The sequence below is a fragment of the Malaclemys terrapin genome, chromosome 19 (assembly GCF_027887155.1).
Source record: "Malaclemys terrapin pileata isolate rMalTer1 chromosome 19, rMalTer1.hap1, whole genome shotgun sequence".
Taxonomy (NCBI): domain Eukaryota; kingdom Metazoa; phylum Chordata; order Testudines; family Emydidae; genus Malaclemys; species Malaclemys terrapin.
In genome coordinates, this window is record NC_071523.1 from 13,126,047 (window position 1) to 13,138,178 (window position 12,132).

The following is a 12,132-nucleotide window of genomic DNA, read 5'->3' on the forward strand; positions in this document are numbered from 1 at the left end:
CGCTCTGCCAAGTTTCTCCAACCAATCCTTTCACCTAACACAGTGAACACAGGTGGCACAGTATGCAGATAATTCCCAGTAGTGATTGCCAGCTCCAGCGGGACAGAGTTAAGGTTGTGCAGGTATGTACCTCAACTCCATATTTCCTAGTTTTCAGAAGTTTGTCTGCATTACTGACTCTTTACTTCCTGGTTTCAGCAATCTGAGTTTAGCTGAACTCAGTGTTCACAAAGTGGTGCCATTCTCAGTAAAACTATAAGAAACAAGGTTAGTTATCAGAAGCACCTGCCTAATATCACCTTTCCATCCCTCATTTATAAGTGCATATACTTGCCAACACTGGAAAGCTATATGTGGGCACACATTTAAAACTCCATTAGAACTTGGAAAGCATTCTGGAGAGAGAAAATGGAAAAACAGCAAACCTAATGGCATGTAGAGCATGGATTAACCCCTTCCATCCCTGAGATTAAACACACCTCAAATACACACTGTCAAATCCATCAATGTAAGAGTGAAATACTTTGAAAATTCTAAAACAAGCCATGTCTTTTCATCACCCCTTACAACTGAATGAGATATGACACCTTTGGTTTTTCAGAGCCCACACATACTAGTTTCCTGTGTTAGGGAACTTGAAAAACAGGTATCATGCAAACACTGTTACATGAGGCAGTAGGGACAGTGTATAACCACAGTTTCCTCAAAATGTATTTTAGATATGGTTTAACAAAGTCATGCCTCACTACATCCTGCATATTCAAGTATTTTTAATGATAGTTTAAAAAAAAACTATTGTCTGTCTTAAGCATTTCTGAAATGCCGATCAACTAGAGTAGGAGTACTAAATGTTACATTAGACTGGTCCAAGAAAAGATCAGGTCAGATTCTGCTCTCTGTCTCTTCCAGGTTCTAGAAAGCCTTGCTTGCTTTATCATTGTAAAGAGCTTATTTGTGTCAATTGTATGTTTATATTTATACTTCACACTTACTTCCTGATACAAGGGAAACTGTATAATGTGTGTTCCTGGCATCCACTGCTGTTACTGCATAATAACCAAACCATTACTTTAAAGGGCAACTCTTGCTTTGTGCCACAAGTTGGACGAGCTGTATCTAATGATAGGTTTCATGCAAATGGTCAGACAATGCAACACCAACATAGAGTTCTGTAAGACATTGGAGTGCAGTGTCCTCTTTAAACAAGCTGCTCCCTGTATTTCTCCTGCACAGTCACCCATTTCCCCCCCTGGGAAATATAGGTGGTCTGCCCCTATCATGGGGGTGGCTGCCATTTGATGCATTCAAAATTATATCAAGAACCTAGACAAGTCCAGATTGTGTACATGCCAGTATGGAGGATGACCCCAGACAAGGGTGGTGCATTGCAAGGGGTCCCCACGCCAGACACAGCAGTGGGTGTGCATATGTATTAGGGTGCTCTCTAGATCAGAGGTATGTGTGTGAGTGGGGGACCCTCTGGGCATATGTGCACATAGGGGAGTCCACAAGCATGGGGGAGGGGGCCCTCCAGGGCAGCAGTGTATGTGTGTGAGAGAGAGAAAGAGTTGTGGGGGGACCCTCCACATCAGGGGTATGTGTGTGTGAGGTGAGGGGGGGGTCCCTTCAGGTCAGAGGTGTGTTTTTGGCGGGACCCTCCAGGATTAGGTGTGTATGTATGTTGGGGGCCAACCCCCGAGGCAAGACCCAGGGCTGGTGTCTGTGGCTATGCATTGGGGGTCCCCGCAGGCCGGGGTGTGCGCGCGCACATGGAGGGGGTCCTCCCAGCCAGGCACGGGAGAGTGAGTGTACGGGGGGTAGCCCCCCTCTTCCCTTCAGCGCTGATTTTGTGTGTGGGGGGTCCCCCCTCGTGCGAACCGTTCTCCGGGGGCCGGAGCAGAGGGAAGGGAACAACTCCCGAGCCCGGCTCAGCGGCGTCCACCAGGCTCGGGTCCGACGCGAGACCCCCGAGCTCGCTCTCCTCGGCTCGGCTGCTCCAGCTCACCCTCTCCTCCCCCCCCCACCCCCATTCTTTTAAATCACTTCCATCCATTCCCCTGATTGGTCCCAGCCTCCTGCCGGGTCACGGGGTCCTGGTCCGGAGCCAATCAGGAGGCCGGATACTGGCGGGTGGGTCCGGCCTGGCTGGCTGGCTGGGTGCCGATTCGGTGTGTGAGCAGGAAGGAGGAGGCAGAGCCCGGCTGCCCCCCAGACGCTCGCGGAGCCTCCCCCGCGCCCCCACCCCGCCGGCTGGGTCCCTGAGTCGCCTCCTGCCGCCGCCGCACATTGTCTGCCCAGCCCTCCGCGGCCATGCCCCTGGGCTCCTGCTGCTGAAGGACCCGAGCCCTCCTGAGCCCCCCAGCGCCCCCACCTCCGCCCCTGCCGCTTTCTGTCTCCCCGCCGTGCCTGCGCTGAGCCCCCCCCTCCTCTCCTCCCTCATCCCCCCCACTTCTCTCCAGAGCCTGCCTGGCACCCCAGAAACACCCATTGATGGTGTAGCGCGTCAGGGGAAGGTAAGTCTCTAACTTGCCTGCTGCTGCTCCCTCCCCCCTTTCTTGTTGGGTTTTGTGGGGGTTAATATGTGGGGCAGAGAATGGGGTGTGTGTGTGTGGGTGGGGGGGTTGATGGAGGAGGAGGCTTCTCTTGAATAGACTGGGTGGATTTGTAAGGTCATGTTTTGACTGCTGTGTAGGGGGGGGAGCCAGGTGTTTTTTATTTTATTTTGTTTATCTGCCTGTAATGAAGGGGTCCGGTAAAGTCTTCAACTTGTCTGCTGCTGCTTCCTCCCCTCGAGTGTTCGGGTGAACTTGTGAGGTTTGATTATTAGTGTGTGAAGCAGGATTGGGGGCTTGGTGTAGGAGGCCACTGTGAGCCTCTTGCATGAGTGGGGCGGTAGGAGAATCGGGGGAGTCTGTGTGGCTGCAATTTAAGGGAAGGTAAAGTGTCCGACTTGCTTGTTTCTTTTCTCCCTTCTGCTCTATCAGTGCCTGGCTGGATTGTTGTTTTTGCTGCCAGTTGCTGGGGCTGTATGAGCCAGCGAAGGGAAAAGGATGCTTCAACCTGTGAACATCTTGAAAGCATGTCAGAGGTTTGACTGGGGGTGTGGGGAGAGAGGACTCTAATCTGAATGTATTTTAGAAAGTTAAAGTGTCTGTAAAGGTAAAGTGTTCTTCTTCGTCACAGCTCTTGTTTTTTGAGAATTTGTCTGATTTATATTTGTTGCCACTAAATATCTTGGCTCCATCAGTCTGAGGGGGGAACCTCCCAGGTGTGGGGAAGTTGGAAGTGTTTAAAAAACAAACCCATTTTTATAAATTTAAGAGTCTCTTTGGGGACTATAACAAATTGCAAAATAAAAATTTTGATGCAGATGCAAATGGGTTTAGTTGTAACATTTTTAGTTGTGTGGGAAGTATTTTTTTTCTTTTCTGCTTTTTGCACTTTAGAAGAAGAGAGACACAAACCTAAACAGAAAAGCAGTGGGAGGTAGACAACATTACAGGTTTCATTTCTGAAACTGTCTGTTCAAGAAGTTGCTGGGAAGAAAACAATGTGATTCATTGTTGAAGCGTCTCTTTCCTCAGATTTATTTTTGTACACTGGTTGAAGTTATTTTTGATTAACTGACTTCTTATACTGACTCTTTTCTTGGAAACCGTAAAGTTCTTGGAAATTAGAGGCTCACAAGATTTTATATACTCATTGGACCAGCTTCTGAGTTCAGATTTGGCACAGTGAAATTATTTTGGGTTTACATTAGTGTAACTGAGATCAGAATCTGGTCATTTGATGTTGGTGTTCCATTTGGGTAGGGGCACTTTGTTTTGAAAGAAACCTGAAATGGCAGTATTCAAATAATTTCCTTTAAAAATTAAAAAAAAAAAATCTAATTACTCACTTAGAGGGAAAATGTGGTAGGTTGTAAAATACAGATATGCTACATGTTCAGTTTAATGTGTAATATTCTGGATCTTTCTCAGTTTTAATATTGCAAGAAACATGTTTGTTTTGTGTACACAGCTTCCATTCAGAGTCAGGGAACCCAGGGTGGTGGGGAAGAGGAGAAGGGAAAATGAATTTGTGTAAAATAAATAAATAACATCAGTGGGTAAACATTACATGCCTTGGCTTTGCTCCCTGTGTTTGCCCTTTAAATTACAAACGGGGGTTGATTTTAATGGGCAGGGTTGGGTGGATAGCAGCTTTGCAGATCTGTTGTTGTTAGTTGGTGAGGACTGGAGAGAAGAGAGGGAGGTAGAGAGAGACACAATGCCCAGGCTGGGAGCTCATTGTTCTTTCTCATACACTCTCCCATATTTAGGACTATACTTGCACACAAACACAGCCTCTTGTTTCCTTCTTTTCTTTTGAGCAATGGAGGATCAGGACAACATTTTCTACCCCTTTCCCTCCGCACGCGCCCCCCCCCCCCACCTCCTGGATGGCCTTTCTGTAACCTTGCAAAGGCGAAAGAGTAAATCGGAAACTAAAGGACATCAAAACGTTCAGCCTCTTCTTCCCTCCTCCCCTTCTCAGAGCTGGCTTCTGCTGCTGTTTCTTTTTTGTTTGTTCGTGACAGTGTAAAGATGGGATAGTGCACTTTACATTCCCAGCCCATGGGCTACTTCCTTTCACCCTCTTCTTTCTCCCTTCCCCCTTAGAAAATTTTTCCAGGGCAAGATGTCTCTGTCTCCCCCTCCCCCGCCCGCTGGATTTGTGTATTTGTGATTGGTTTTTTTTGTGGGTGGTGGTGGTGGTGAGAGTAGAAGAGATTGCTATTGTGGGAGAATATTTTGTTGTTAAAGACCATGCTTAAGGCTAATACAGTGAGGTGGACGGGGATAGGAGCGAGTGAGGATGCTATGATATTTAGAAGTGATTGAAGGGCAAACAAATGTTTTACGTTATATTTCCTCTCTCTATTCTAAACTGGATTTGTGTAGCTTGTTGGATGTCTTTTATTTTACAATGGCATTTGTAAATGGATTACTGTTACAGGTGTGGTCTGAGGCTGCCAAAGTAGGGAAGGGTTTGCCACTTAGCAACTTCGGATTGGGGGTGGTAAATCCTCAAATGACTCACTGGTGCCTTCCAATGTCTGATAGCTTTGTGGTGTGCAAAAGTCAGAAGGGAAGGAGTGATCACAGTATATTGGATCCTGTAAGAAGACATTTGAGGGTATGCAGACACTCCTGTCATACCTTTATGGAGTACTAGGGTAAACAGTGTCATGGTTAGAGCAGGGAACTGGAGTCAAGACCCCCCACATAATATTTCTGATTTTGGCATTGACCTGCTGTGTGTAACCTTGGCCAAATCGCTTTCCCCCTCAGTGCCTGTTTTCTCAGCTTTGTAAAATATGGTGGCTGCATCTGGACTGAGGATTTTCAGGGACATTTCCCATGTTGTTTTATCACAAGTGCGGCTCCAGTGGCAGTAACAACAGGAGGAACACTAGTGTAGACCAGCCACAGGGACATTACTGTTGCCTCATCTAACTCAGCTCAAAGCATGTCTACATGACATAATAGAAAAACTGCCAATGGCTTTCTAATGCTTCAGCACTTTCTGTATGGAGCTTTGCTGGTGTTAGAGTAATAGAGGGCATTCTTAGTGCAGACAAGGCCTTTGAGATCCCTGGCTGAAAGATACCAGTGTGAAGCATTACTATTCTGTAAGCTGAAATGGTGACTGTAGCTAGGAGAGGCAAACCTGCCTTAGGCGCCAATCCTGTAATTGGATTTATTCATTTAGACCCCTTTGCACCCAAGCGGAGTTCCACTGACTTCATTGGGGTTCTGCAGAGGTGCAGAAATGTGTCCCCACAGATCTGATTGCAGGATGGGGGCTCTTTGGTCCTTTTCTGGAGCAATAGGGGAGAGAAAAGGTTTCCTAAATGCTGCATTACAGGGTAAAACGTGATTCATAATGATTTTTCCCGATTTCATTTCTGTTCAATAACTGTAAATGCCATGTTCCTTGCTACATCAGCATTAGCTGTAGTATTAATAGTTGTATTAAGCATCAGTGTGTGTAAACTTAGCATCCTGGGCCCAAAATGCATTTGTCCATCCTTGCAATAAAGGGGTGTGGGCAGATTGAGAGGTAACTTTAATGATTTAATAAATAAATACTTGCCTTGGGCAAGTAGAATTTTGCAAGATTGCCTTATTGTCTGCGTAATGGCGCAGCAGAACCTGTGTTAACCTATTAACAGCTCTGCTGATAAGATAAGTTAGCCTAGGCGTGGCTTTGAATTCATGGACTTCATCTTTAAAGGACATTGAGCTTCAGTAACACGCACTTACATTTTCTCTGTGATGTTGGCATGTAAATACAGTACTCAAAAAAAGCCATCAGATTTTCAACAGAGAAAAAGTACTTGGTGGGTAGGCTTAGATCCTGCAATGACAGCTACACAAATCTCCACTGGAGGTGCGGGGTCTTAAACATTATAAGATCCCCTTATTTCAAATCAACCAAACTCTTGCTTTGGTTTCTGTATATTAACTTCTCTCTTGTATTACAGGATGAAACCTGTTCATTGTTATCTTGTCACAAGAATTTTAAAATGAAACCCAGTTCTCCTTATGTGCTTATAATAATACAGTAGATTATTAAATCCAAAATATTTTTTTAAAATAAGTATATGTAAAATGTTTAGCATTGAGCATAATTAACCATTGGAGCAATTTATCAAGGATTGTGGCAGATTGTCCATTACTGAAAATTTTAAATCTAGTTTGGATGTCTCTCTAAAAGTTATGTTCTAGCTCAAGCATAACTGTTGGACTGGAAGCAATAATTTATTCAAGGAAGTCCCATGGTCTCTCTTATGTAGGAGGTTAGACTGGAAAGCCTTGAAATCTATTAGTTGTTTTTCATCTGTTATGCTGTTCGTTTGATGCATTTTTCTTAGTTTGGACAATAGACTAACTTCTTAAAAATGTCTAATTTTTGCTTTCTGGTTCAGCTGTACAAGCATGGAGAAGTTGTTGGGGTTGCAGGTGGAAATGTTTAAATCCAAACAAATGATGTGTGTTAAAACATTTAAAGGACAACAAATGAGTGCTTCTATTCATACATAGTCTTAAATCTAAACTTTGAGTTTAAACTGTTTGACAAGTATCCCTTTTAAAATAAACTAAAGTAGGCTTTCTTTAAACAGGGAAAATACAATAGAAATAATGCTACCTCCCAACATCATAGGATTCTTACCATTGGAAGCAAAAAACAGAACAAAATCCCGTTGATCAAATCAAATACTACTTGTTTGATATTTATTTTGTTTGTTTACTTCAGGTCAGCTTGAAATGAGGTTTACAGTCCAATAAGGATGTCTGTCCAATATAATAATTGGAAATTAGCTGCCAGGATGGCATCACTAATAACAGTTGAGGAGTAGTTTTGGATAGGAGGTTTTGGGGAAGATGAATATGAGGATGTTGCTAATATGTTGATAGGAAATAAAATAAGCCACTTTTTGGAGGGGAAGGTGTGTGGAGCAGGAACCACGATGAAGAATTGTGCTTCTTACATTGGTTTGTCAGCAGCATTTTAAGCAAACTTTTATAATGCTGGTAGTTGTGCCCAACTTTTCCCTTCAAAGAGGCTGATGTATAAGCAAGGGAGAAAACAACCCAAGAGTACTGTGATGATTTCTTCTGCATTAGAAACATACTAAAGGAAGGGATTTTAGACAACTGAGTAAAAGACAAGCTAAAATATTAGTTGACAGATTCCATTTCAACTGAATGTCTAAATATAACTATTTAGTAGTAGGTTGACCAAGAGAAAAGTAAAGCCATAGCCTTAGATTAGGTGGTGACTTGCATCAGTTTTTCCTCTATTTAAAATGGGGATAACAATGCCCTCCTTTATGAAACTCTTTGAAATGCGTGCTTGAAATGTGCCATATAAGAACTGGGTGGTGGCTTTGTCAATCTTTCAGCATGCTGACGTTACACTTCTCTTGAAAGTGAAACTCTTAAAATGTAGTATAATGTGAGTGCTGCCTGCATTTGGTAAGCACGTCTATCAAGATTGCTTTAAAATCACTTTTGGTTGTAGGTAGTTTAAAAATAATTAATTAGTAGAAATTTAATGGGAGCAGCAGGTATCCTACTAAATGATCAGTTTTTTATGCCTGTTGACTTAAAGCTTGCGGTAAACTGGGAAAAAAAATCTCAGATGTTATAGTGAAAAAGCACTGAAGTAACCTGGGTATGAACCTCACTATGTATGTGTGTGTGTGTATCAGTATACCAGCATACAAAATGTCCAAGGGTTCTGTTCTCCTATTTATCACAATGGTATTGAGACTAGAATGTCACAAATCAATTTTTGGCTTATTATAGAGTATACGCCTCCAGTTGAATATTCAAAGTGCTTAATTCTTCAGGCTGTATTAAATGGACACTGTCAGCTTGAAATCCAGTCAGTTTAAAAACAGTGCAGTTGAAAGGAATTTCAGGTATTACACCTGACCCTGAGTTTGCCACCAATTGTTTTTTACAGTCAGTTTTCTATTTTTTTATAAACGTGTTTTTTCTTTCCCCTGTTGGGTGTGTGTTTACCTAGTGAACAAGAGAAACTGCTTAACTAAGGCCTGGTTTACACTACAAACTTAGGTGGACATAAACCGCATTAAATCGATCTAATAATATATGTGTCTATGCTACCGAGTCCCTTCCGCCGACCTAAGTGGCCTGTAAAGTTGACTTCTGTACTCCACCTCCACGAGAGGCATAGCACTTGATTCGACATCCACTGGTCAACATGGGGAAAATGTAGACACTGCATTGTGTAATTCAAATGAATTGGCCTCCAGGAGGTGTTTCACAGTGCTCCACTGTGACCGCTCTGGAGAGCGTTTTGAACTCCACTGCACGTCAGCCAGGTACACAGGAAACAGCCGCTCCCCTGTTAAAGCCCCGGGAACTTTTCAATTTTCATTTCCTGTTTGATCAGCATGGAGAGCTCGCCAGCACAGCTGATCATGGAGACTCAAGGCCGCAAACACCCTCCAGCATGGAGTATACAGGAGGTGGTGGATCTTATTACTGGGTGGGGAGAAGAGTCTGTGCAGGCAGAGCTCTGATCCAGCTGAAGAAATGCTGACATCTATGCCAAGATTGCACAGGGCATGAGGGATAAGGGGTATACTAGGGACAGGCAACAGTGCTGCGTGAAAATAAAGGAGCTTCGGCAAGCATACCGGAAGACAAGGGAGGCGAACAGTCGTTCTGGTTCTGCCCTGCAGACATGCCGCTTTTATGAGGTGCTGCATGCGATTCTCAGTGGTGACCCAACCACTACTCCGAAAGGCTCCGTGGATACCTCCCAGGAGCCCCGGGCGACCTCGGGCAATAACAAGGAGGACATTGTTGACGAGGAGGAGGAGAATGTGAGGCAGGCAAATGGAGGATCCATTCTCCTTGACAGCCAAGAATTGTTTTTAACCTTCGAGCACATCCCTTCACAGGACCAGTTGGCGGTGAAGCGTGACACCAGGGAAGGCACCTCTAGTGAGTACACATTTCCAATCAAATTGTTGGGGTTACATGCTATTATTTTTTTATGTTTAATCTGAACCAAAAAGTAGGTATCGGTGGCCACTCCAGCTACGCAGAGGGTGCGCTCTGAAAAAGACGGTTTATGTGCATGGGGATGGCCCGAGAATCCTCCATGGAGATCTCTAGGAAGCTTTCATGGAAGTACTCAGCAATCCTTTGCAGAAGGTTTCTGGGAAGGGCTGCCTTATTTCATCCACCACGGTAGGACGCTTTCCTGTGCCACTCCAGTATTAACTCTGCTGGCATCATCGCAGCACTGCAGCATAAGGACCAGGTCTGTACCCAGATGCTTGCAGCGTCTCCCTTGCCACCTCTGTTACCCTCAGGAGAGTAATATCACATAGGGTCACCTAGGAGAAATGGGAAGTTTTGAATGCTAGCCCTTAAACCACAAACAACTCAACAAGTAATCCGTCCCGTTTGGTGAAATCTGGGTCACACAACCGTGCTTTCCCAAACGTGCCGTGGTTGTAGTTGGAAGGGATCACCGTGTATTGCAAGCAGCACTGGAAAAAAAGCAGTGTGTGTGGCTGCTTCCTGTTTGTCTCCCTTCCCCCCAACCTGGTGCCGTTTTTGTAAAAAAACAAACTTTTGGGGGGGCTTTACACTGGTTCCTGTCCTCCAACACCATCCAGGTTGCTAGGGGAAAAGGGGGTTTTCTCAAGTTCCTTGTGATCCCAAGGATGTCTTCACAAAAGCAGCAGCACAAGGCCTCTCGACCATGCCTCGTGGCCGTACTCACCACGGCTGGAGCAGCAAACTGACTCTTGCAATAATCAGCGGTTGTGATTACGTTATGGCTTGCAGTGAAGAGTATTAAGGGATTTTTTTATTTAAAAAAAAAAAAAAAAATTACTTTGCACCTGAAACCATGTGTGCACTGTCAATGCTACCCTTGTGCTTTGCATTCCTTGCAGCTGAAATCTTGTCCATCGGCGCATCCTCCACACCGGAACAGAGACTCTCCCAGATGAGAAGGCGTAAAAAGAAGACTCGGGAGGACATGTTCAATGAGTTAATGCACGTCTCCGAGAGTGACAAGATGGAGTTTAGAGCATGGAGGATTACACTGTCCGAGAACTTGGACGTGGACAGGGAGGACAAGAGAGCATGCTGGGAACAAGAGCGTGCCACACAGGAGAGATGCTGCGGATTATGAAGGAGCAGTCAGACACGTTGAGGTTCAAGAAAGGCAGCTGGATGCCAGAGTCCCTCTGCAGCCTATGGTGAACCTGCTGCCATCATTGCCCAGTTTACATCCTCCTCCCGCAAATGTCGTATGAGGCTGGGGAGGGCCGGGGGAGAGTTCGGTATCCCTTGCACTGATCACCAGGGGAGGGTACAAGGACCAGAAGGCGCCCATTCCCACACCTTTGATTGATATTGCAGTGCATCTTGTAAGCAAGATTTTCTTGTTTCTCCCCCCAGAGTGTTATCAGCCCTTTTGCCCCAGGTTATCTTGCTTTTCTTTGCTGTCTCTGTGTGTTTGTAGCATAATAAAACTTAATGGATTGAGGAGAAAATGATCTTTATTCATTCAACACATGGTGGTTGGTGGGGGTGGAGTTTACAGGGGAGAGAATGCAATGGAGGGGACAGTTTGGTAAGGAACAACACAGATAAGTGTCACATTACTCTAGCTCATTGCTGAAACTGGTTTTCAAAGCCTCACGGAGATGCAGAGCCCCTTGATGTGCTCTTCTTATTGCCCTGGTGTCTGGCTGCTCAAACTTGGCTGCCAGGCGATCTGCCTTAACCCTCCACCCTGGCGGAAACTTTTCTCCCTTTGTTTCACAGATATTATGGAGCACACAGCAGGCAGCAATAGAAATGGGAATATTGCTTTCACTGAGGCTTTGTCTACGCTGGAAACTGAAGGACAAAGTCATTCAGAGGTGTGAAAAAACACACACACACCCCTCACCCCCCCGAATGACAAAACTTTTGCTGAAGAAAAACGCTGGTGTGAACAGCGCTTTGTTGGCAGGAGAGCTCTCCTGTGGACAAAGCTACCGCTGCTTGTTGGGGGTGGAAGTTTTTTGTCGGTGGGAGAGCTCTCTCTTGCCAACAAACAGCAGCTACGCTGCGCTCCTTTTAGTGGCACGGTAAAAGGTGTGTAGTGTAGATATAGCCTAAGGTCTAACCTAGTAAGCAAACAACGCTAGCAACCTTTTAAACATACAAAGGCACATTCCACCACCATTTTGCACTTGCTCAGCCTATGTTGAACCTGTCCTTACTGCTCTCCAGGCTGCCTGTGTACGGCGTCATGAGCCATGGGAGCAAAGGGTAGGCTGGGTCTCCCAGGATCAAGATTGGCATATCAACATCAGCAATGATTATTTTGTAGTCTGGAAAGAAAATCCCTGCTTGCATCTTTCTGAACAGACCTGTGTTCCTAAAGATGTGCGCGGCATGCAAACGGCCTCTGTGATCCACCAGTGCTTTTGCAACACCATTGAGAAGTACGTCTTTCAGTTTATGTACTCTTTGACAAGGTGATCTGGTGCCAAGATCGGGATATGTGTTCCATCTATCACCCTGCCACAGTTAGGGA

The 12,132-nt window shown here is 45.0% G+C and overlaps 2 protein-coding genes across 2 annotated transcripts in view; both read left to right on the forward strand.

Annotated features, from left to right (window-relative positions):
* Window positions 1-2,226: 2,226 nt before the first annotated feature.
* RERE (arginine-glutamic acid dipeptide repeats) overlaps window positions 2,227-12,132 on the forward strand; it is a 401,731-nt gene continuing 391,825 nt past the window's right edge. Inside the window, exon 1 of the mRNA XM_054009348.1 lies at window positions 2,227-2,513. The gene's annotated coding sequence lies outside the window, so the exon portion shown is untranslated. The remainder of the gene's footprint in view (window positions 2,514-12,132) is intronic.
* On the forward strand, window positions 8,811-11,076 carry LOC128826195 (uncharacterized). The gene is made up of 2 exons (XM_054009355.1): window positions 8,811-9,527; window positions 10,493-11,076. Exons 1-2 carry the CDS (start codon window positions 9,146-9,148, stop codon window positions 10,732-10,734), a joined length of 624 nt encoding a protein of 207 aa, XP_053865330.1. The 5' UTR covers window positions 8,811-9,145; the 3' UTR covers window positions 10,735-11,076.